Genomic DNA, 27060 nt, shown 5'->3' on the forward strand with positions numbered 1-27060 from the left:
GATAGTAAATTAATGGGTCTCTCTGATACCACTTAAAACCACTAAACTGATTAACCATCGGCTCTGATACCACTTGTTGAGTTGTCATTGGGAGCTCTCGACCATTGGAGAGAACATAAGATGAGAAGACACCACATCCAACTCAAAACCTCAAGGTAGTAAGCTAACAACCAAACCGATTAACCATCGGCTCTGATACCACTTGTTGGGCAACCATGGGAATCTCTCGACCACTGGGAAGATTTTGGAGAGGAACCAAGTGAGAGAACATAAGATGAAAAGACACCACATCTAATTCAAAACCACGAGATTTTAAGTTAATGGATCTTTCTTCTTATAAACTCCTCACTCTTTCTTACTTTCTTCAATGTAGGAAGAATTTTATACACTACTCTTCACACTTGCAACATTATCAGCAGGTTCTTTATGAGGAATCTCATTAGACAAAACACACGCACACATAATAAAGAAAAAGAATGTTGCAATAATTTTAGAATGAATCATTACAATCTGTGCAATAATTTTGAGATGAACTATTACTATATGTTCTTTTTTTTCTATCACATAATGAAAAAAAGAGAGTGAGATTTTGGGTGAGAGAGATGGCTGGAGAAAAGTATTATCTGTAGAATGACAATGATTTTTGTTGAGAATGGTGGAAGGTTTTACGATAGGTTGTTATTGGACACATCCAAAAACTAAAGTTGTTGTAGGCTTATCAAGCTCTCTGATCTGAATCCATTCAATTTATTCCCACCAAAATACAATTCATATAGATTCGTTATATTCTCGAATGAAGGAGATATTGTCCCCGTCAAATTTATGTTTGTCAAATTTATGGTTCTGATGTTGCCCTTATCATCACAAGTGATGAAATTTCAAGCTTGAAAAGGATTGTTTCCTCGCAACGATTGCGCCAACAAAAATGGATAATGAAATGCCTGAGTAATTTGAAATAAAGTGGTGAATCTATGATCACAAGGCCCAGGATGGTCTAAACAGAATGTATTTGCAGTAAGATTTATCTTTGAAGTCTGAGCCTTATTAAATTAAGGATGAAGAACTTAAAACCAGTTGTTTTCCAATGAAACTTGATAAATTTCATTGAGCAGTCTTAGAAAAGGTAAAACTACACCTATTAAGTGAGAGAACATAAAATGAAAAGACACAACATCAAACTCAAAACCTCAAGATTGTCAATTAATGGGTCTCTCATCTCATAAACTCATCACTCTTTCTTGCTTTTTTCAATGTGACACTAATTTTATACACTACTCCTCACACTTGCAACATTATCAGCAAGTTCTTTATGACTAATCTCATTAGACAAGACACATACACATAATGAAGAAAAAAATGTTTCAAATTTTTTAGAATGAGCCATTACCATCTGTGCAATAATTTTGAGACGAACTATTATAATATGTGTTTTTTTTTCTATCACGTAATGAAAATGAAGAATGCTACTCTTTTTTTTTATTTTCTTTTTCATCAGTACTTTTTACACCATGGACATTAGCTTTTCATTAGAAAAATCATGACTTTCAGTGTCAATAATTTGTTTTGCTTAAGTAAGCGATCATATAAATATTCATTGTCCTTTCAATTATCCTAACATTCAGAGATACACATTGCTTATCGATAGTTCAGAGGTATCAAGAGTGACATGTGAGAAGCTGTAACTTTAAATCAACGACCACATTCTCTCGACTTTCACCTAGTAATAATCAAAATAATATTTTAAGTATCAATGCTTAGAAGTACTTAAGAGTCACAAGATTTACAAGTATGAATACTCGTGAAATTATTGGTATTAAATGACAATATTCATTTATCAAAATTTGGGTCATAGAAGTCAACTTATGAATGATATACTCTTAATTCAATGTATCTAGTGTAAAGGAGAGAAAAGAATAAAGATTCTAATTTTTTATTCATAACAGAATTAGAGAAATAGTAGAGAAGTAGTTAGTTTGATTTTAATTGGTGGTATATTCTATTTTGAGTGAGTCTTGGTATAACACAGTTATATATATCTTTGTCTTGTGTATATATATAAGCTATTGTTGTAATTTTAGTGAGTTAGTGTATTCGTTCTCTCTATTCTTTTAATTTTAGCTTCTGTCCTCTATTTTTCTCTTCTATATCTTTTCTTTCTTTCTTTGGTGTTCTGCTCTCTCTCATTCAAAATTCATGCTCTGATGCCATAAAAAAATTTTTGGAACTGTGAATTTTGAACGAAAAAGAGAGCAGAACACCAAAAAAAGAAATAAAAGAAAAATTGAGGGCAGAAGCTAAAATTGAAAGAATAGAGAGAACGAATACACTGACTCACTAAAATTACAGCAGTAGCTTATATATATACAAGACAATGATATATATAACTGTCCTATGCCAAGACTCACTCAAAATAAAATATACCACCAAATAAAACCAAACTAACTATTTCTCTACTATTTCTCTAATTCTGTTATGAATAAAGATTTAGAATCTTTATCTTTTCTCTCTTTTACATCTAAATATAATATTTAAATACATTTGATTTAAGAATGTTATCCTAATAATTGATCTGCAAAAATACTAAAAAAAGTGATAATAATATATAAGAGGGAATGGATGAAGTATTACTATGCAATATCAATTATGTTAGGCGAATATTATGGTGCTAAAGCAATTATTTTTCCGCACCTGCTGAAACGAGCTAGCGGGTAGTTATGCAAGACACTTGGTTCTACTATATGTGCATGTATAAATAAAAAACCGATATCAGCAGAGAGTGAAAAATTTTATCACTTCTCTATTTTGATTAATGGACAGTGCTACAGTGATGAAAGGAATAATTTTTCTTATATGCTGAAGTAATGTGGAGAAGCTGGTTAATGGACATGTGTCAAGTTGTTCCCAAAAAAACAGCAACTCTAACTAGAAGTAGAAACAGCAGACTGTAACGAATAAAGTAGATTAATCAAATAAATATTATGTTGTGTTAATTATTATGATTAAATGTTTGGGCTATTTTTATTTCAAGCCCAATAACATTTTTTACAGCTGGGTTATTTATTCAATATAAATGGATTAAAATGCTGTCTTCTTTCTCTTTGGACTTAGTCCCCCTCTAATATCAACAAATAATAATAATAATAATAATAATAATAATAACTATGATTCTCTCTTCCTCTCTCTCTCCCTCTCTCCCCCCTCTCTCTCAATTTAGAAAGCAAAATTAACCTTATTCTAAACCTGTAGCAAAAGAATGGTAAAGTCTTACAACCACATACACCTATACTTTAACAACAACTTCATAATCAAATTATACCTAGTCTATCTCTACATGAAAAAGACGATAATTATCTAAATTCGTAGGGTTTAAAAATTTAATTTATTTTATGTTTTTTTTATTGTATTTTATTTATTTCTATTATTTTTTATTATATTCATACTTTTGATATTTAATAAAATTATTAATCAATTTCTGGTATTTAAAATTTGTACATTAATATTATAAAAAATAACTTATAAGAGACATAAAAAAAATAATAATTAAATTTATTTATAAAAATAATTTATTATATATATATATGTGTGTGTGGTTGTGTCATTTAACTTCAATCACAATGAAAAATAAAATATAAATTATTTTTCCCAACGGAGAATGTAAAACCCGGTTAATTAACGGCTAATTAACCCATAAATGAGAATTTATTCTAGAAAGCCTAAAATGTGATTTTTATGGCTAAATGTGATAGAGGAGACTGAGACGAGAATTTTGGTACCAATTTTATAGAATTCGGACCAAGATTGGACCGAACGGGCCAAACCGGGCCAACCAGACCCAAAGTGGGCCCTTGGCCCAACATAACTAAACCAAAACCCTAGTTTTCAGCACTCTCTCTCCTCACACAACACCAAACACGCTGAAAAGAGAGGAAATGGGGGAAGAACACTCTCTCAAAACTCTATCTCTCACTTGATCTTCAAACCACCATAACTTTTGATCTAGAGCTCCGATTGCCGCTCCGTTTGCGGCCACGCGTTCACCGCGGAGAGCTCTACAAAACCCATACAATCAATCTTGAGGTAAGCCACAAGTTTCTGTTCGAAATTCCAGCCCTTATTTTCGAGTTTCATGGGTAAAATGTTGAGATTTTGGGTTCTTTGATGTTATAGGACCCAACTCTCTTGAAGGAGAAGGTTAATCTTGTCTCCTTGGACCTTGGGTGTGGTAAGATTCTCAATCCTAGTGTATTTTGTTGTTCTATGATGTTTGGGTATTGAGATGTTGTGTATGGGTATGATGATTGTGGCTTAGGTTGTGTATGTGTGGATATTAGAGCTTGATTGGTGATTTTGAAAAGCTTGAAAAAGGGATTTGGTGGTGAAAAATCTGTTCTTGGAGGTGTTGAGGCCTTGAGAGCTTGTGGATAAGTGATTTGGAAGTGCTCCGGTGGAGCTTGGGAAAGTCGGCTAAGGTATGGTTTCGGTTTCCCGTATCTAATACGTAATGTGGTAGGAAATACTTAGGCTAGAGACCCTAAGATAGGCATTGAATTGTTGATGTTGTTGAATGATTGAGATATATGATGTGGTCATATATGTGATGATGATTATTGATGCCTTGGTGGTATGATGTATGAGAAATATGCATGTTATGATATATGTTTGATGATTGGTTATGGTTGAATTGTGGGTTGAACCATGTTGATGGTGAGTATGATGTTGATTGAGTACAATAATGATTTATTGGAATTGGTGTTGTTGAGAATTGGCATGAGAAATAGTATATGATATGTCAATGTGTTTGAGTTTGAGCCACTTAGGTGAAGTGGGGTAAAATGATGAGATAGTGATTTTGGTAAATTGTGGTAAAGTGTCAATGTGTGAGTTGAGGAGGCTTGATGTTGAATTTGATATATTTTGATTGGTTTCAAAGAAAAGGGATAAAATTGGCATGTTTTGATAGATTTTGAAAAGAGTTGGAAATGGCTTGTTTTGAAAATGGCACCTTGTGGTTTTGTATGAAAATATGGTTTTTGGGCATACTTTGACGGGACATGACTTGGACTACGGATCACTGTTTTGTGCCAAATCTATTTAGAAATGAAATTGGATCCGGGGTGTCCATGCCGTTCGAAGAACGGGTGAAAAACGATTTAAAATGAGGAAGTTATGTCCGTCGGAAGATTGGGGGTTTAAATCTGTAAATTCTGCAGCTTTTAACTTAGAAAATTTTTAGCAGAATGACCCCTTGCGCGTGGGCGCACCTGGCGCGTACGCGCCGATCTTCCAGAAAGCGCCATCCACGCGTGCGCGTGGTGTGCGCGGGCGCGCCGATGGTGCTGCACCCAATGCCCAGCCATTTTCCAGAGAGTTATGCCAGAATTGTGCCAGTGTTGTGCCTGGGGCACGAGAACACCCGCGCGTACGCGTGGTTGACGCGTACGCGTCGATTGGCAAATTTGTAATCCACGCGTTAGCGTGCATGACGCTTGCGCGTCGATGAGTTTTTGAGGCCATCCACGCGTGCGCGTGGAGTGCGCGTACGCGTGGCCCTGTTTTCATCCCAAAGTTGATTTTTGAGTTTTAAAAGCCAAATCTCATACTTCTAAGCCTCCGATCTCACCATTTATGTCTTAAATCTTTATGACATGCCTAGCTATTAAAAAGGGGCTAGTGAATGAGGTAACTTGCGAGTGAAGCAAGGGAAACATGAATGATCAATGAGGATCAAAGATGATTATGTGAGATGCGGATGATGGTGGTGGGAGTGCTTGTTGTGCCATAGGCCGAAGGGCTATAATTGTTAATGAAACGGCTGGTTATGGATTTAACCGTGAGCCGGATGGCTGGTTATGGATTTAACCGTGAGCCGGAAAGGCTGTGTATGATATGAATATTGGCTGGTTCTGGACTGAACCGTGAGCCGGATGGCTGATATGGATGTTGATCCATGAATGAGAATTCATGCATGTTTATGCTGAATTATTGATAATTGAGATTTGCACTTCCACTATCAGAGGCACGAGATCCCTGGGAGGAAGCAGTGGCTAGCCACCACGTGCTCCAGGTGGAGGCTCGAGACTCTGTTGACCCTATGTCGTAAGTGTGGCCGGGCACTGTGAAAGACCCGGATGAGCTCGCCCCCGAAATATTCACCAGTGAGGGTGATGGATATGGATCATGTGTATGATCAAGTTTATAACGAGTATAACTCGAGCTGGGGATGCGCGACAGAGGGACAGTCCAAGGGTTAGCTACCAGGACTTGTCGGGTTGGCTCTATAACCGACAGATGATATCATCAGCCACTAGGGACAGGCATTCATCATATGCATACTATGTGAATTGTTTGAGATTGCCTATTTGACTGCATGTTACTTGCTAATTGTCTAATTGCCTTAATTGCTCCTATTTGTATATCTCTTGTTTGATATAACTGTGTTTGCTACATTATATCCTGCTAGTGGCTGGGAGGTTTGAAGGAATTGGAAAGGGAAGTATTAGTTAGACTGAAGAATCTTTAGTCAGATGCCCTTATATGGTTTAGCTTGTTTATAAGCTTTGATATTATCTGGAGGAAGCTTTAGGATTGCCTTTGGCTTTCCTCTATTATTATGTATTATGTATGAAGAAGCTGTTACCATGCTGGGGACCTCTGGTTCTCACCCATGCGGATTTTGTGATTTTCAGATGCAGGACGTGAGGTTTCCCGCTGAGGCATGCTGGAGACTTCTAGATTTGCGAAGATCCTTTGTTCTCGGGACTATGTTTTGGTTTATATATTTTGCTTAGATACTTTTATCTCCACTAAATAATACAAACTGTGATGACTCCTCTTATGGGAGATTTTGGAGAATAGGTTCCTGTATTTGTGTCCCTTTGGGTTTCCTTTGGGGTTTTTCTTATTTTATCATATGTATATATTGCTATGCTCGGACCGGTCATCTTCGCAGCCGAATCTTGAGTCTTGATATTCCTGTTTTTGACACTCCTTTGTATATATATAATCTCGCGTTGGTTATCCTTGTTCGTTACGTTATCGATCGGAGTGTTGCGCTTTCGAGTTGCGATTTTTGTTTACCCCTTTTTCTACAAAGACTCCTAGTTTTAATTAATCATTCATACTACTATACGTACTAAATTTTTATATTAGAGGTCGTAATACCTTGCCATCTCTGAATTATGACTTAAGCATAAGACTCTGTATGGTAGGGTGTTACATTATGGTATCAGAGCAGTTCGTTCCTGTAGAGCCTGAGGGATGGACTGACTATGCTTCTGTGCATTCTCTGTGTGTGTGTGTTATGTGCTATTAGTATATCTGCTTGATATAATTGGCATAAACGTTCATGAGCATACATTTGGGACTTGAAGCACTAGACTTCCGATATTGAGACTGATCAACTTAATATCGATTGTTTGGTGTGTATAGGAACCAGATGGCGCCTCGTGGACGCGGTAGAGGTAGTACGAGAGGTCGTACGAATGCTCGTGCACCGGAGAATAACCCTAATGACCCGGTGAACTTTATGGCTGCGTTGAAGAATATGGCTGCTGCTATGCGAGCCACTGCTGAGGCTCTTGGCCAACAGATGAACAACCATGGTAATGATGGAGGTGGAGTTCAGGGCTCGATGACGCTGGCAAACTTTTTGAAGGTTAATCCGCCTAAGTTCAAGGGAACTACTAGCCCGACTGAGGCCGATACATGGTTTCAGGCTATAGAGCGAGCACTGCAAGCACAAGTGGTACCTGAAGGACAGCGTGTCGAGTTTGCCACTTATATGCTCACCGGTGAAGCGTCGCATTGGTGGCAAGGCATCCGACGTCTTCTGCAGCAGGGTGATGACTATATCACCTGGAATGTCTTTCAAGAAGAGTTCTATAAGAAGTACTTTCCGACTTCTGCTAGGACGGCTAAGGAACTTGAGTTACTGCAGCTGAAGCAGGGTACTATGTCCATATCAGAGTATACTGATAAGTTTGAAGAGCTGTTCAGGTTCTCTCGTATGTGCCAAGGGACTCCGGTGGAATATGAGGAATGGAAGTGTGTTAAGTATGAAGGAGGACTCCGGAGTGATATCTTCAGTTCAGTGGGACCAATGGAGATTAGGACTTTCTCCGAATTGGTGAACAAGTGTAGAGTTGCCGAAGAGTGTGTGAAGAGGGCAACCGCCGAGAAAGGGATTCACAAAGGTTCATTCCCACAGAACCGAGGGAAGAGCTTTGCACCTAGAGGTCCGTCCTTCAAGAGGGGAAGCTCTTTCAGGAGGCCCAACAACAACAATTTCCAAGGGCAGAAGTTTGGGAAGCAACCTCAGAATGAACAAGCTTGTACTAGGTGTGGAAGTCACCATCCGGGAGTACCATGCAAGGCCGGATGGGGTTTGTGCTACAATTGCGGAAAAGCGGGGCATAAAGCCGCCAGTTGTCCGGAGAGGCAGAAACAAGGTGCTGGAAAGGCACAACAGACTGGTCGGTTGTTCACCACTTCAGTTGTAGGAGCTGAGGGATCCGAGACACTTATTCGAGGTAACTGTGAAATGGCTGGTCAAACTTTAAATGCTTTATTTGATTCGGGAGCATCACATTCATTTATTGCATTTGAGAAAGCCCATGAGTTAGGCTTGAAGATTGTAACCTTAGGTTATGATCTAAGAGTGTACAATGCTACCCATGAAGCCACGGTAACTAGGCTAGGATGCCCGGAAGTTTCCTTTAAGTTCAAGCAGCGTGATTTTGTTCATAATTTAGTCTGCTTGTCGATGATCGGTCTTGATCTTATCTTGGGATTGGACTGGTTATCTAAGAACCATGTTCTGCTAGACTGTTCTACAAAGTCGGTGTACTTTATGCCGGAAGATACAGAAGGGCCGGTCGTGGTGAATAATTATTACTTGAATTCGATGATGGTGAACTGTTCCGGAACCGAATGTCAGGGTATCATGTTGTTAACCGCGGGCGTTTCGGGTGATGATCAAAGGTTGGAACAGATTCCAGTTGTGTGTGAGTTTCCGGAAGTGTTTCCCGATGATATTGATGAGTTTCCACCTAACCGAGAGGTTGAGTTTGCTATTGAATTGGTGCCCGGGGCGGGACCAATCTCAAGTGCTCCTTATAGGATGTCACCGTTAGAGATGAACGAGCTAAGGTCTCAGTTAGAGGATTTGTTGGGAAAGAATTTTATACGGCCAAGTGTCTCTCCGTGGGGTGCTCCAGTGCTACTAGTAAAGAAGAAAGATGGGAGTATGCGGCTCTGTGTGGATTACAGGCAGTTGAACAAGGTTACAATAAAGAATAAGTACCCACTGCCGAGAATTGATGATCTCATGGATCAGTTACAAGGAGCTGGAGTTTTCTCCAAGATTGATTTGCGATCCGGTTATCACCAGATAAGGGTGAGGGGTGAGGATATCCCTAAGACCGCTTTCAGGACTCGTTATGGTCATTACGAGTACACTGTAATGTCCTTTGGGTTGACGAACGCTCCTGCGGTATTCTGGATTACATGAATAGAGTTTTCCGTCCGTTTCTGGATAAATTCGTTGTTGTCTTCATTGATGACATACTGATTTATTCCAAGACTGAAGAAGAGCATGCGGAACACTTGAGGACCGTGTTGCAGATTCTAAAGGAGAAGAAACTCTATGCAAAACTGTCTAAGTGTGAGTTTTGGAAGAGTGAGGTGAAGTTTTTGGGTCACGTGGTGAGTAAGAAGGGAATAGCCGTAGATCCAACTAAGGTGGAGGCTGTGATGGATTGGAAACAACCAACCACCGTAACAGAGATAAGGAGTTTTCTGGGTTTAGCTGGCTATTACCGAAGATTTATCAAGGGCTTTTCACAGATAGCTTTGCCAATGACAAAGTTAACCCGCAAAGATACTCCGTTTGTTTGGACTCCTGAGTGCGAGGAGAGCTTTCAGACATTGAAGAAAAAGTTGACCACTGCACCTGTGTTAGTGCTACCCGAGCCGAATGAGCCATTTGAGGTGTATTGTGATACCTCATTGAAGGGTTTAGGGTGCGTGCTGATGCAGCATTGTAATGTGGTGGCGTATGCCTCACGACAGTTGAGATCTCATGAAGTAAGTTACCCTACGCACGATTTGAAACTCGCTGCGGTTGTGTTTGCCTTGAAGGTGTGGAGGCATTATCTCTATGGGGTTAAGTTCCAAGTTTTCTCTGATCATAAGAGCTTGAAGTACCTCTTTGATCAGAAAGAGCTTAATATGAGGCAGAGAAGGTGGATGGAATTATTAAAGGACTACGACTTCGAGTTACGTTATCATCCGAGAAAGGCGAACGTAGTGGCGGATGCGTTAAGTCGGAAGTCGTTATATGCGGCTTGGATGATGCTTCAAGAGGAGAAGTTGCTCAAGGGATTCAAGAGTCTGAAAATTGGTGCTCGAGAAGTATCCGGAACTTTGTGTTTGAGCAGATTAGAAATCTCAAGTGATTTTAAGTCCGAACTCCTAAAGGCTCATCAAAATGATGAAGCGTTATGGAAGGTGTTACCGGCTATTGAGCAAGGAAAACAGTGGAGAGTGTCGGAAGAAAAAGATGGGTTATGGAGATTCAAGGGTAGGATCATTGTGCCGGATGTTGGCACCTTGAGGCATGATATCTTAAAGGAGGCACACAAAAGCGGATTTTCCATTCACCCGGGAAGTACTAAGATGTACCATGATTTGAAGGCGATGTTCTGGTGGCCGGGTATGAAGAATGATGTGGCAGAATATGTTTCAAAGTGCTTAACTTGTCAAAAGGTAAAGATTGAACATCAAAGACCTTCCGGGATGTTGCAACCTTTAGAGATTCCACAATGGAAGTGGGAGAGTATTGCAATGGACTTTGTGTCGGGATTGCCAAGGACTAGGGCTGGTTTTGATGCTATTTGGGTGATTGTGGACCGATTGACGAAGTCAGCTCACTTTTTGCCCATTCGGATGACTTACACCCTTGAGGAGCTAGCACGGTTATACATAAAGGAGATTGTGAGACTTCACGGTGTACCTGCTACTATAATCTCTGATAGAGATCCTCGTTTTACTTCAAGGTTTTGGGGTGCATTTCAGAAAGCTTTTGGAACCCGATTAAGCTTGAGCACGGCTTACCATCCTCAAACAGATGGTCAATCTGAGAGGACGATTCAAACACTGGAGGATATGTTGAGAGCTTGTGTTTTGGACCAACCGGCGAGTTGGGATTGGTATATGCCATTGGTGGAGTTTGCATACAATAATAGTTATCATGCGAGCATCGGAATGGCACCGTATGAGGCCTTGTATGGGAGGAAATGTCAATCTCCGCTATGTTGGTATGAAGCTGGAGAGAAAAGCTTGTTGGGACCGGAAATGATAGCTGAGACCACTGAACAAGTCAAGAAAATCCGTGATAGGATGCTTACGGCGCAGAGTCGTCAAAAGAGTTACGCCGATCAAAGGCGAAAGCCCTTAGAATTTGAGGAAGGGGACCACGTTTTTCTTAAGGTTACCCCGACTACGGGAGTAGGTAGGGCGATTAAGGCAAAGAAGTTGAATCCTAGATACATTGGTCCATTTCAAATCCTGGAGAGGGTTGGACCGGTGGCGTATCGGATGGCTCTACCACCTCATCTTTCGAACCTACACGACGTGTTTCACGTGTCGCAGCTTCGGAAGTACACTCCTGATGCTAGCCATGTGTTGGAACCTGAGTCGGTTCAGTTAAGGGAAGATTTGACGCTTCCAGTGGCTCCGGTCAGAATTGATGATACTAGTATCAAACGGTTGCGTGGAAAAGAGGTTTCTTTAGTGAAAGTGGCATGGAGTCGAGGCGGTGTTGAGGAACACACTTGGGAACTTGAGTCGGAGATGCGAACAGACTATCCGCATTTATTCTCAGGTAATTGCATTTGAATTTTGTGGGCAAAATTCCCAATTAGGTGGGTAGAATGTAAAACCCGGTTAATTAACGGCTAATTAACCCATAAATGACAATTTATTCTAGAAAGCCTAAAATGTGATTTTTATGGCTAAATGTGATAGAGGAGACTGAGACGAGAATTTTGGTACCAATTTTATAGAATTCGGACCAAGATTGGACCGAACGGGCCAAACCGGGCCAACCGGACCCAAAGTGGGCCCTTGGCCCAACATAACTAAACCAAAACCCTAGTTTTCAGCACTCTCTCTCCTCACACAACACCAAACACGCTGAAAAGAGAGGAAATGGGGGAAGAACACTCTCTCAAAACTCTATCTCTCAAAACTCTATCTCTCACTTGATCTTCAAACCACCATAACTTTTGATCTAGAGCTCCGATTGCCGCTCCGTTTGTGGCCACGCGTTCACCGCGGAGAGCTCTACAAAACCCATACAATCAATCTTGAGGTAAGCCACAAGTTTCTGTTCGAAATTCCAGCCCTTATTTTCGAGTTTCATGGGTAAAATGTTGAGATTTTGGGTTCTTTGATGTTATAGGACCCAACTCTCTTGAAGGAGAAGGTTAATCTTGTCTCCTTGGACCTTGGGTGTGATAAGATTCTCAACCTTAGTGTATTTTGTTGTTCTATGATGTTTGGGTATTGAGATGTTGTGTATGGGTATGATGATTGTGGCTTAGGTTGTGTATGTGTGGATATTGGAGCTTGATTGGTGATTTTGAAAAGCTTGAAAAAGGGATTTGGTGGTGAAAAATCTGTTCTTGGAGGTGTTGAGGCCTTGAGAGCTTGTGGATAAGTGATTTGGAAGTGCTCCGGTGGAGCTTGGGAAAGTCGGCTAAGGTATGGTTTCGGTTTCCCGTATCTAATACGTAATGTGGTAGGAAATACTTAGGCTAGAGGCCCTAAGATAGGCATTGAATTGTTGATGTTGTTGAATGATTGAGATATATGATGTGGTCATATATGTGATGATGATTATTGATGCCTTGGTGGTATGATGTATGAGAAATATGCATGTTATGATATATGCTTGATGATTGGTTATGGTTGAATTGTGGGTTGAACCATGTTGATGGTGAGTATGATGTTGATTGAGTACAATAATGATTTATTGGAATTGGTGTTGTTGAGAATTGGCATGAGGAATAGTATATGATATGTCAATGTGTTTGAGTTTGAGCCACTTGGGTGAAGTGGGGTAAAATGATGAGATAGTAATTTTGGTAAATTGTGGTAAAGTGTCAATGTGTGAGTTGAGGAGGCTTGATGTTGAATTTGATATATTTTGATTGGTTTCAAAGAAAAGGGATGAAATTGGCATGTTTTGATAGATTTTGAAAAGAGTTGGAAATGGCTTGTTTTGAAAATGGCACCTTGTGGTTTTGTATGAAAATATGGTTTTTGGGCATACTTTGACGGGACATGACTTGGACTACGGATCACTGTTTTGTGCCAAATCTATTTAGAAATGAAATTGGATCCGGGGTGTCCATGCCGTTCGAAGAACGGGTGAAAAACGATTTAAAATGAGGAAGCTATGTCCGTCGGAAGATTGGGGGTTTAAATCTGTAAATTCTGCAGCTTTTAACTTAGAAAATTTTTAGCAGAATGACCCCTTGCGCGTGGGCGCACCTGGCGCGTACGCGCCGATCTTCCAGAAAGCGCCATCCACGCGTGCGCGTGGTGTGCGCGGGCGCGCCGATGGTGCTGCACCCAATGCCCAGCCATTTTCCAGAGAGTTATGCCAGAATTGTGCCAGTGTTGTGCCTGGGGCACGAGAACACCCGCTCGTACGCGTGGTTGACGCGTGCGCGTCGATTGGCAAATTTGTAATCCACGCGTTAGCGTGCATGACGCTTGCGCGTCGATGAGTTTTTGAGGCCATCCAAGCGTGCGCGTGGAGTGCGCGTACGCGTGGCCCTGTTTTCATCCCAAAGTTGATTTTTGAGTTTTAAAAGCCAAATCTCATACTTCTAAGCCTCCGATCTCACCATTTATGTCTTAAATCTTTATGACATGCCTAGCTATTAAAAATGGGCTAGTGAATGAGGTAACTTGCGAGTGAAGCAAGGGAAACATGAATGATCAATGAGGATCAAAGATGATTATGTGAGATGCGGATGATGGTGGTGGGAGTGCTTGTTGTGCCATAGGCCGAAGGGCTATAATTGTTAATGAAACGGCTGGTTATGGATTTAACCGTGAGCTGGATGGCTGGTTATGGATTTAACCGTGAGCCGAAAAGGCTGTGTATGATATGAATATTGGCTGGTTCTGGACTGAACCGTGAGCCGGATGGCTGATATGGATGTTGATCCATGAATGAGAATTCATGCATGTTTATACTGAATTATTGATAATTGAGATTTGCACTTCCACTATCAGAGGCACGAGATCCCTAGGAGGAAGCAGTGGCTAGCCACCACGTGCTCCAGGTGGAGGCTCGAGACTCTGTTGACCCTATGTCGTAAGTGTGACCGGGTACTGTGAAAGACCCGGATGAGCTCGCCCCCGAAATATTCACCAGTGAGGGTGATGGATATGGATCATGTGTATGATCAAGTTTATAACGAGTATAACTCGAGCTGGGGATGCGCGACAGAGGGACAGTCCAAGGGTTAGCTACCAGGACTTGTCGGGTTGGCTCTATAACCGACAGATGATATCATCAGCCACTAGGGACAGGCATTCATCATATGCATACTATGTGAATTGTTTGAGATTGCCTATTTGACTGCATGTTACTTGCTAATTGTCTAATTGCCTTAATTTCTCCTATTTGTATATCTCTTGTTTGATATAACTGTGTTTGCTACATTATATCCTGCTAGTGGCTGGGAGGTTTGAAGGAATTGGAAAGGGAAGTATTAGTTAGACTGAAGAATCTTTAGTCAGATGCCCTTATATGGTTTAGCTTGTTTATAAGCTTTGATATTATCTGGAGGAAGCTTTAGGATTGCCTTTGGCTTTCCTCTATTATTATGTATTATGTATGTGGAAGCTGTTACCATGCTGGGGACCTCTGGTTCTCACCCATGCGGATTTTGTGGTTTTCAGATGCAGGACGTGAGGTTTCCCGCTGAGGCATGCTGGAGACTTCTAGATTTGCGAAGATCCTTTGTTCTCGGGACTATGTTTTGGTTTATATATTTTGCTTAGATACTTTTATCTCCACTAAATAATACAAACTGTGATGACTCCTCTTATGGGAGATTTTGGAGAATAGGTTCCTGTATTTGTGTCCCTTTGGGTTTCCTTTGGGGTTTTTCTTATTTTATCATATGTATATATTGCTATGCTCGGACCGGTCATCTTCGCAGCCGGATCTTGAGTCTTGATATTCCTGTTTTTGACACTCCTTTGTATATATATAATCTCGCGTTGGTTATCCTTGTTCGTTACGTTATCGATCGGAGTGTTGCGCTTTCGAGTTGCGATTTTTGTTTACCCATTTTTCTACAAAGACTCCTAGTTTTAATTAATCATTCATACTACTATACGTACTAAATTTTTATTTTAGAGGTCGTAATACCTTGCCATCTCTGAATTATGACTTAAGCATAAGACTCTGTATGGTAGGGTGTTACAGAGAATATAGTCACAACTAAAAATATTTCACCCCACCATTTTTAACAACATCAAGTGCACAATAGTGACTATAAATTCATTTAATTTAATTAATGCAAACTTTATCAATTATATATTAATGAATCCAATTTACGTAATAAATTAAATATATTTTTATATTTTTGTTAGATACTTTATTATCATTTTTAGTTGATTTAATGAATACCTACTTACATCTTAATTGAAACAATTTTTTTTTTAAATTAAGGTCATAGATATTTAATTATTTAAAATTTTAAATCTTGTTAATTTTTAAATTTTGACCTTAAACACTAAATCCCCTCTCTCAATTTCAAACTTCAATCCTAAAGTATAAACTCTAAACTCTCTCAACACTAATTTCTTTAAATCTTGAATCCTAAATCCTAAACCTTCAATCACATTCATTAAACTCTTAATTTTAAATCTAAAATTTTTAACTTTTTAAATTAAAACCTAAACCCTAACACCATAAATACTAGATCATAATCTAATAAACTCTAAACCCCATATATACCGTAATTTATAAATTTTAAATTCTAAATTCTAATTTCTAAATCCTAAATCATATACAATAATCTTAATCCTAAACATGAAATCCTAAACTACAAAGTCTAAATTATATAAATTAATCCTAAATAATAAATCTTAAATAATATCCTAAAACTCTACACCAAAATAATAAAAAAATAAATTAAGTTTTAAATAAAAAACTAAAGATAATTACATATGAAATTATCTCTATTGAACCTTTTAAATTATCAAAATTGTAGTTATGGATGTGAAACAATATTCTAAATTTTATTTATAATTTTCCTTAATAATTACTACCAAGTAAGTATATATATATATATACTTCTTTTAATAATAATTAAGAATCATGTTCACCAAAACTCTTTTTATTTTTTTCAACTAATCTTTTTATTTTCTTCAATTAACCTTTTTATTTTTATCTAGTAATAATTAAAATAATATTTAAATATCAATGCTTAGAAGTACTTAAGAGTTACAAAATTTACAAACATGAATACTCGTAAAATTATAGGTATTAAATAACAAAATTTATTCATTAAATTAATCACAAGTCATTTTGCAAAAGAAAAAAAAAATCGCTTGTGGTTGCCCAGCTATTTGTTCTAGCTACCCATAGAAGGAATCATTTGTGGTAGTAATTTTTCACATTTAGTTATTGTTTCCGCATTTATTTAATAGTCTTAATTGTATTTTAGCAAGACTGAAATATATTTTTCTGTATTAATAAAGGACCTGCCAGTATACATTAAAATTCAGAATTAACGTCAGGAGAATATTTTCCTTTCAGATTTCTTTAAAAGGCATGCTGCTTGGTGTGTACTTGTTTTTTTTTTAAATAAAAAACTCAATATAGTAAAGTGAAACATTTAAAAGTCCAGAATTACAATATAAATACTAAACAAAAATCGTAATTATCTCTGGCATTGCCATCAATAATTAGACAGAACAAAAATAATCTACTCTTTGTAGCTCCTAATCGACTTGGTAATAACTTCCACAACGCATGTTTCTTGATTTCTGAAAATTCTGGCATTCTTTTCCAACCACGTATTTCAAATGATAGCAAAAAAATCAATCAGCCACCTGTTACGTTCAACTTTTATTATAGAAGATCCTGTCCAACTCTCAAAGTATTGCTTAATGGTTCTTGGTAGGGGTGGCAATGGATAGGGTAAGATAAAGTTTTGGATCCAACCCTAACCCTACCCGCGGGTTGAGAATATCCCAACCCTAATCCTATCCGTTCTTAACTCGCGGGTATCCGATCCTACCCGCGGATTACATAAAATATACGACATTACTATATAACTTGATGATAATTTAAAATAGAACTGATTTTTATGTAAAAAAAAAAATATTAAATTATCAATTAATCATTTTTTTTAGTGGCTAAAGATTTTTTGCATTTAGTGAGAGATTTTTGATTCAACATCCACTTAAAACATATTTTTATATAAGTATATAATATAAACATATATAGAGTGCGGGTTGGTCGGATAGGGTTGAAGCTCAACCCGCACCCTACCTGACCCGCACGAGAACCCTACCCGCACCCTACCCTACCCACTGCGGATCGGGTTGGCAACCCTACTCGAGTGAGTGGGATCGAGTTGGGTACCCGCGGGTAGGGTACATATTGCCACCCCTAGTTCCTGGAATAGACCAAAATTTATTATAGGCGTATAACCAAGCACATCACACTTGCCACGTGAACTCACAGCCAATGAATAAGTGGAAATCATTCAGAGTTTCTTTTTTACATAAAACACAAATCATATCCCTATGATCAATAATGCCCAATCTAATCAATGTTTCCTTAGTATTGACCCTACCAACTAACACAAATCAGATGAATAGCTCAACTTTTGGTGGTACTAGTCCTCTCTATATAGATCTAGTGAAACTATAACTCGTAATGTTTTTCGGGAGAGTCTCAGTCTGCAAAGGCTGCATAAATGAGTTAGTAGAGTAAACTCCTGATCTATTAAATTTTCATAGTATTATATCCTCCTTCTCACTTGTTAATCTGACAGATTGTAGAACTTTATAAAATTGGTTAACTAATTCTAATTCCCATTAAAATAGTATCATTTTTCAATAAAAGTTCCATATCTACTCCAACTCATTCTAGAACCTGCAATCCCTATTACAGATCTTACTTCATTTAAAACCCAAAAAAACCTGCTTGGTGTGTACTTGTTTTACAAAGAATGTTTTAATTCCGGGTCTTTATAAAAGCAAGTAGATATATGTACCTCATTAATTTGTATTTGAGGTATTCTCTTATCAACCAACCAAATTTGAAGGTCCAGAGTAGTTTACTCATTAAACTTCACTATTTAAATTATTTTCTAAAGAATAATTTGTTTAAAATACCTTGACAAAAATTGATAATTACATAGTGAACTAATAAGATCATGATATTTTATTTTTAATTTTGAGTAGCTTATCATTTTGACTTTATATATTACTTTGTTGACAAATTGACTTTATGGTCCATTGATTTATCAAGCTGAACCAATCGTTCAAATACCACGGTTTAATTATTAATTTTTAAGATATAATGTTTTTTCATAAATTAGTCTTTAAAGGGACAAAGTAATAACACTTTCTGCTTCTGCCCATTATCTATATTTTATTTTGAGTAAAACAAAAATAGATATTTAACTATTTTTGTCATAAACAGAGATCTTCATCCAAAATAAATTATGCTCTAAATTCTTAATTATGACCTACTTTAAAAATGATGTAATTTTGAATCTTTTCTCACACTCCTTTACCATATTTAAGGATGAGTTTTATCTATTTTAAATAAATCAATATGTCCACGAAAAAAATAGATAGAAGCTAATATATTTCATCAACATATCAAAAGAGAGTATATAAAGAAGTCAGGATCCTAAAATAAAAATAAAAAGAAAAAGAAAAAAAATATATGTCTTTGTTTTGGTAGATAAAATATATGTCTTTTTATTTGGTATTAAATTATATTTGTCTTTAAATTCGTTTTTGTCAGATTACTTGCCCAAATGCCAATTAATAAGTACGAACAGATTCAAGTGGCTTTTTTGTCTGATGGCAGAAACTCTGCCCCTTAAAACCACAAATTGGGTCACACGTCTTTGGGCCTGGCCCACATGAACTTTCTCGACATTTTCCCCAACTTCAATGGTACAATAATACAAACACATTTGCCTTGTAAAATGGCCACATAGGTTTGAATCTCTCTTGGTGAAACAGAGAGTATAAAATCAATTTGAATTTAATTAAATAGTCAGTTTATTTATCTATTTAAATAAATATTAGAAATTTAAATTTTGTTTTACGTATATTATAATTTATTGATTAGATTCTTAAATAAAATTTAAATTCACCGAGGATTCATTCATATTTTGTGAGACTAAGAGATAGTATAAGTAAATAAAAAAGAAAAAGAGAATATAAAATGTGTGAATAAAGAATGTGTTGTGTATTGTATTGACCCCAAAAAAATGATATAATAATACAAACAATACCAAAATAATATACTATAATAATACAAACATTAACTAATTTAGGTTAGTCTAGTAATTAGTTTATGAATTTGTTTAAACAAGTGCTAAAAATTTAAATTTTACTTTTAACATGCAACATTCTATCGGTTAACCACAAACTGTTAAATGTTGTCATTAACCTACCAAATAAAAAATACCATGAAAAAAAATAATATAAACACTAATAATTAATTAATTAATCACCGAATGAAATTCACTTTCCAGAATCAAATCAAAACAAAAGCATCGCTTATATTTCACTTTTTCTCTGTCTCTTGCACTTTCTCCTCTGCCACTTCAAATCTTACATTCTTCAACGTATTACTAACTTCTCTCCCACCTGATCCACAAAGGTCAAGCTTATTCCATTATTATTCTTAATTATTCTTATTTCCACCGCTTTCTATTTATTTTAATCTCCGAGTTCTTTCAATTCTTTCCGTATTTTAAGTTAAATTATCTGTTTTCAAATTGGTTAATCATGATTCATGGCCATTCCTTTTGTGTCTTGGAATCTATGTTCAATTGTTCATAGAGAAGAAATCTTAACAATTATTGAAGTGGATATTTCTTTATTTGTTCTTCTTCAGATTCTCTCTCTAATAGCACCGATGAAGTTCAGCAACTTATAGTTTGGACAACTGAGATTCATGCAACTTGGAATGCCGAAAGATGAGCCTTCTCGATCGAAGCTCTGTATTCGATTTCCATAAGGTGATACCTTTGCAATTTCATCTGCAATTGATGCTTGAAAATAGTGGAATACAAATTTATAGCACATTCATTAGCTATAATACCTTGATGCACAATTGGCACACTAGTTTTTTGAGAGTGCCGCTTCTGTTAATACGCGATCTCTGTGAAGACGGTTGAAATACCATTCGGTTATAGATATAGTTGGTTATATACTTATAGTGTCATACATATACTCTAGAATTGTAAATGCTATAGAATTTAGGTGGCTTTTAGGGAATTAGGATAGAAATTTGTTTTGTTTTGGGAGTTTCGTATGGAGAGTAAATCAATTGTTCTGTTGGAAAGATATGAGTTAGGAAGATTACTAGGGCAGGGTACCTTTGGGAAGGTTTACTATGCACGGAGTGCAATAACTAACCAGAGTGTGGCTATTAAGATGATTGACAAAGATAAGGTTATGAAAACTGGGCGTGCCGAACAAATCACACGCGAGATATCTGTTATGAGAAGGGCTAGGCATCCCAATATTATACAGCTTTTCGAGGTTATGGCCACCAAGACTAAGATTTACTTTGTTATTGAAATTGCTAAAGGTGGTGAACTCTTCGACAAGGTGTCCAAGGGAAAACTCAAGGAAGATGTTGCTCACAAGTATTTTAGGCAGCTAATCAATGCAGTAGATTATTGTCACAGTAGAGGCGTATACCACAGAGATATAAAGCCGGAGAACATTCTGTTGGATGAAAATGGGGACCTAAAGATATCTGATTTCGGGTTAAGTGCGCTCGCGGAGTCCAAGCGGCAGGATGGCTTACTCCATACACCTTGTGGCACCCCTGCCTATGTTGCTCCTGAAGTCATCAAAAGGAAGGGATATGATGGTGCAAAAGCTGATATTTGGTCTTGTGGAATTGTTCTATTTGTCTTATTGGCAGGTTTTCTCCCTTTTCATGATGCAAATTTGATAGAGATGTATAGGAAAATAAGCAAGGCTGAATTAAAATTCCCAACTTGGTTCCCGCCAGAAGTATGCAGGTTGTTGAGAAAGATGCTGGATCCAAATCCTGAAACCAGGATTACTATTGCCAAGATTACAGAAAATTCTTGGTTTAAGAGAGGACCTAAAGCTAAGCACAAAAAACTTGACGCAGAAACCACTAGCGTCTCTTCAGGTACAGTTTCTGATCTAAGTGATGAAGGTGAAGGTCTAGCAGCAGAAGCAAAGGAAGAACCAGCTGTGGCAACAAGTATAAATGCATTTGATATCATCTCCCTTTCTGCTGGTTTCGATCTTTCTTCATTTTTCGAAGACAGTTTTCAGAAAAGAGAAGCAAGGTTTAGTTCAAGACAACCTGCATCGGTCATCTTCTCCAAGCTGGAAGATGCTGCCAAGCGACTAAAGCTGAAGATAAAGAAAACAGCAGCTGGCTTGGTGAAATTGGATGGTTTAACCGAAGGTAGGAAGGGGGTTTTATCAATTGATGCTGAGATTTTCGAGGTTACTCCTATGTTCCATCTGGTGGAGGTGAAGAAATCCAATGGAGATACATTGGAATACCAGAAAATACTGCAAGAGGGTATAAGACCTGCACTTAAGGATATTATTTGGGTCTGGCAAAATGACCAACAGCAGCAACCACAAGAGCCAGAAGAACAGCCGCAGATAGATGACCAGCCGCCACAACCACCCGAGTCATAACAGATTCCCGATTTTGAAGGTCTTGTTATTCTTGTACTTTTTACTCTGTCTGTTCATCTCATGGGAACACCATCTTGATTTTCATGATGCAATGACCAAATTGTAACTTGAATTTTCCAATTTTTTGGGCATCTACCAGTCTTGCATTTTCATAATGCAGTGACCTTATTGTAGCATATGTTGTGTCTCAATATCAAAGTTTTAGTACATTTCTCAGTTTTGCTCTGAATCAGTCTCTTACTGAACTTTCCAGTTTTGATCGGATGATAATAGAACCAAAATGTTATATGTCAACTTCATTTGAGTTAATCTACTTTGATGCTTGTGTTATTTCATACAAAACATGAATGCTCAAAAGTGTTGAACCACACACTTAACACCGCTCAAGATTCAATATTATTTATACTGATTTCCTCTCTTATTGTTTGACTTGCACTTCTTATTTGCTCCAATTCAGATTTTTAATAATTTAAAGTAGTTATTGAACAATTGCATAACAAAAATAACTATATATATCATATTCTAAAAATGAACTAAAAGCGTGATGACTGTTAAACAGCAAAAAGGCAAAGTTTAGTTATACTGAATCCTTGGTGAGACTTGGCTGGAATCAAATTAGTTGTAGTAAGTTGAACTTTTGTACATTGGTATTTAAACCAGAGTATTGATGTTGATAAACTACATTTAATGGACACTTCTATTATCGATTGTGCATCATATATAGTGAGAGTGACACTCATATCTATTATTTTTTGAGAATAAAAGGTGACACACACAGTTATCATGTGAGGCATCATTAATTGTATCTGACCAGTGCTGAGGTCTCTTTATTCTCAGATTTTCCTCTTCATGTTCCTCATCTCAAGCACACTTGTCACAATCCTGGTCCCAAATTTTAAAAGCCAAAGGAAAATAATGACAATAATAATACATATAATAATACTAATAATAGATAGACAGAAAGGAAGAAAAAGGATGTGGCAGTACCTGTCACAGTCCTAATTATTTTGCATCTGCTTCATCAGCTAAAGTACTTGTGTGCAAATCATTAATCAATGACTAGTTTAGATTTTTAAATTTTATAGTATTAGTTCCATTTTCTTTAGATTTTCTCTCTCAAATTTAGGAATTCTAAGGTTGTTTGTAATCCATTTTTATTGTGGGAATCCCACTTTCACAGTTCACTTCACTTCTGCTAATGGCTCTAGTAGTCTTTTGTAAGTCATCTCTTTCAAAGAATGAATCCTATATTTGATGAAAAAAAAATAAAAAGATAAATTTCATTAACAATGTTGATCAAATATTAGGTTTAAGAAATGCATATTACAGGTATTGTTGACATTTTGATAATGAGAATTGTATTTACCAATCTCCAATTATACTGAATAGGAATTGAACTTTTATTAATTGTTTTATGGCATAGATTTTTTTCACTCCTCTGTTTCAAATCCTATATTTGATGAAAAAAAAAATAAAAAGATAAATTTCATTAACAATGTTGATCAAATATTAGGTTTAAGAAATGCATATTACAGGTATTGTTGACATTTTGATAATGAGAATTGTATTTACCAATCTCCAATGTATACTGAATAGGAATTGAACTTTTATTAATTGTTTTATGGCATAGATTTTTTTTACTCCTTTGTTTCCTTTTTTTTTTTTCACTAAAAATAACCTGAAGGTTGAACATTGAAAGATAAAAGAGTCATAAAAGTGCAAGAAATTGAGCTAAAAACGAGAGCAAGAGAGTGATAGAAAATTTATTACTCCAAGAACAGACAAGATTTTTCAAAGTTAGAGAAGCTATTGCAAAAATACTTATTATACAAGTCAATACATGCATTGACAAGCCAGATTATTTAACAAACAACAAAAACTTTCTAGACACACTGATATAAATATCCAAAAGCCTTATTATTACAATTGGACAAAGTTGGGTGACTTTGTTAAATCTATAAAGTCAGCACCAACACATAATGAGGAGGAAACTCTTCTCTTCTTATTGCTATCCAAAACCCTTCTACTGCAGCTTGGAGAAGGTGTTGACAGATCAATTATCTCAGCTTCATGGGGCACAAGAAACATTCTCCTGGATTCTTGATTATTATTATTATTAGCAGCCAAAACAGCACAACTGTTACTCTTATTCATCACAATTATCTCTACTCTTTTTGGTGATGTAGCCGGCAGTGGTTGATCACATTCCGATTGACTCAATCCATCGCTAATATTACTACCACCATTATTCATTGCGCTCACCAAATTTGTGTCTTCACCAGTAGCAGGCAACATGATAGAATCCGACGAATCCTGTGAAGCTAACGGATGAGTTGTTGGTTCTCCGGCAGCTTCCGATTTTTGGTTCTGCGCAATTGATTCGCTGATCTTGTCACCATTATTTCGATCTGAATCGTGGGCAATAGAAACGCCACCACACATGTCTGGTACAATATCACTATTACTATTGTTTTTACCAAACTCCCCTTCATCAATGTCATCATTATCTGATACCAAACCATCAATTCTCCCAGTATAGCATGGGAGTTCATCCATTTCGCCCATCTCAATCGTCATGTGCTCTGGCAAGCTTGGGCAACCAGCACAATGTTTCATATACTTTGTGGAGAAGAAGTTCACTGTCATATTCATGCTGTGACCATTCATACACAATATTGTCAGTAAACTCAGTATATAATCCACTCCATTGCCCAACAAAAAGAGAATTTCAATTCCAAACTCAATAAAGAAATAAACACCATACCTCTGCCAAGATGGTAGGGTGAGCATTGTGTATGCGAGTTTGATCTTATTGGCAATTCCCGAAAGGGATTTAAAATTTGCAGCTGCCTTCCTTACGGCCAAGGATTCGACAGGGTGCTGCCAAGCCCATTCAAACTGCAATCCCCCAATCAATCAAAAGGTATTAAAATCTGGCTATAAGCCCCATTTTCTATTATTTCTTCATGTATCAATATAATATACCTTGTTCATATAAAATTACTCGTATGTCATATATTTAAATGTCCTAATATCTGTAATAGAATCCAATTTAGGACATTTGCATTATTTCATAACGAGCTATTTATTTTATTTTATTTGGGTAAATCAGAAGGTATATTAGAGCTCTATCCTATTCTAACATTTTCGTCTTTTCCTTCACTCCTTAACTTCTCCTTTCTAGCTTCTCCTTTCCCTGTGGTTAATCCCTTCCACAATTATTTTCTATTTTAAATTCTTGGATTTCCAGCATACTTTCATATTCAGCAGAATCTAATTTTCTGTTTTCAAATCTTCAAGTGAAATATTTTCAGTTAGTACATCCCCCCCCCCCCCCCCCCCCGGCTCTCTTCTTGTGGTGTCTATATAGTTTCTAAATCGAATCATCATCTGATAAAGTATCTATATCACAAACATGGTGACCAGGAAGGGTGGTGGAAGTTGGAGAACGCTGCAATGTTGTTGATGATGATGATATGACGAAGAGTTCACATGATGTAAATGAATGGAAGTGTTTGCAGCTTCTTGATGAGAGGCTCAAATGCGAGGGAGAGTCGAGAGAACAAGCTTAAACTGTATATCAGGGATTATGGGATACAAGCTTGAATTATGAGAAAGGGATTTTTCTGCTAAGATCTGTTAGGCAAATGTGAAGAATAAGACTAAGAAATCGAGGAGTTAAGGGAGAAACATTATCATCTAGGAACTTACCAGAACTAAGAATTATGAGAAGTGTCTAGAAAGAAGAGCTGAATTATTATCATCATTACACAGCGGTTTGAAGAAGCAAAAAATTTATATTGAATTCATTGAGGAGGATCCTTGAACTTTGAAGCATGAGAAAACTTAGTGCTCAATGTTTTACACAGGTCCTGAAATTCAGTCCTACCTATAGTACTTAAGAAAGTGCTCTATTTAGTTGCAGAATCAACATAAAAGAAACTATGAGAGGGTCACTAGTCACTCATACACATATACTACTATTCTCACTAAAGGGGATTATGATTGATGATGTTGACATTCACACAACAATGAATTTGACTTGTTCAATCTCAAAACAACTACCCTAATCACAAGAAGAGCAGAGTATGAAACCTGAAGAGCAGCAACATTTGTTGGGAAGCCATAGATGCACAAAACCATCTCCCAAGGCCTCTTCTTCTTCGTTCGCCATGCACCACATCCAATCTCCCCATTGTGTTGTCTGATCCGGCGCCGTGGATTCACTGTAAATCTGCAACAACCAAACATACACCCAAGATCCAATGAATGAAAAAACGGAAAATTTTTAGCGAATATAATCATAAAGCAAATTGGATGTGTGCAACTTTTGGGTTTAACAAAAGGGGATCATCAAAATTTGATCTACAGAGATATAGAGAGAAGAACCCGAACCCGATGTAAGTGTGGCCTTTGAAGCGGGGGTTAAGAGAGGCCAAGAGGTAGCAAGCGAAGAAGCCATGTTCTTGTGGAGTGGATGATGAAGATGATGTTGATGAAGATGCAGATGCAGAACTCGCAAGGGATTTTGATGAACCCTTTCTCTTTCTCATTTTCTCTCTTTCTCTTTCTCTCTCTCTCCTTTTGCTGAAAAAATTCGACCGTTAAAACTAAGCTTCCAGTCTCTTAAATATAAATAACTGAACTGAGGTAAATCTTTATGTAATATTTTTTAACGGTAACCTTTTTCAATCAAAGAAAATTATAAATTATTAAAAAAATATACACATGATAAATTATTAAATTTAAATACGAATGAGAATCATGCGAATGGTTTTACTTCTAGCCGGAGTCTTAGTCAAAAAAATTCTATGTTATCTTATTTTTTGTGTTGTGTATGAAAAAATTGGCATATTTTATTAGTCATCATCAGGTCAATTTGGGTTTGTGGGACTCAATTGCTGTTTTTATACGAGAACTAAGAATATCCTATTTAATATCTGCAGATGACTTGCTTTTATTTTGTAAAGCTACGAAGAAACAAGTGTAAAATGTGATGGTGATTTTAGAGATTTTTTGTAAAGCATCTAGAATGAAGATTAATATAAAAAAATCTAAAACGTTTTGCTC

At 37.0% G+C, this 27060-nt stretch overlaps 2 protein-coding genes across 4 annotated transcripts; one reads left to right on the top strand and one right to left on the bottom strand.

Moving 5' to 3' along the window:
• The first annotated feature begins 19807 nt into the window (after positions 1 to 19807).
• LOC130945804 (CBL-interacting serine/threonine-protein kinase 10-like) lies at positions 19808 to 22306 on the top strand. 3 transcript variants are annotated; one of them, XM_057874506.1, is made up of 3 exons: positions 19808 to 19948; positions 20186 to 21226; positions 21317 to 22306. In XM_057874506.1, the coding sequence occupies exons 2-3, from the start codon at positions 20605 to 20607 to the stop codon at positions 21988 to 21990; spliced, it is 1296 nt and encodes a 431-aa protein (XP_057730489.1). In that variant the 5' UTR covers positions 19808 to 19948; positions 20186 to 20604; the 3' UTR covers positions 21991 to 22306. The 3 variants fall into 3 exon arrangements, with proteins under 3 accessions (XP_057730489.1, XP_057730491.1, XP_057730485.1); XM_057874508.1 differs by having other exon boundaries at positions 21320 to 22306; XM_057874502.1 differs by having other exon boundaries at positions 20186 to 22303.
• A 1445-nt stretch (positions 22307 to 23751) lies between these two features.
• On the bottom strand, positions 23752 to 26600 carry LOC130940544 (uncharacterized). The gene is made up of 4 exons (XM_057868743.1): positions 26386 to 26600; positions 26086 to 26224; positions 24755 to 24888; positions 23752 to 24643 (listed from the first exon to the last, which is right to left on the bottom strand). Exons 1-4 carry the CDS (start codon positions 26541 to 26543, stop codon positions 23911 to 23913), a joined length of 1164 nt encoding a protein of 387 aa, XP_057724726.1. The 5' UTR covers positions 26544 to 26600; the 3' UTR covers positions 23752 to 23910.
• Positions 26601 to 27060: the final 460 nt, after the last annotated feature.

Source organism: Arachis stenosperma, chromosome 1 (genome assembly GCF_014773155.1).
Source record: "Arachis stenosperma cultivar V10309 chromosome 1, arast.V10309.gnm1.PFL2, whole genome shotgun sequence".
NCBI lineage: Eukaryota > Viridiplantae > Streptophyta > Magnoliopsida > Fabales > Fabaceae > Arachis > Arachis stenosperma.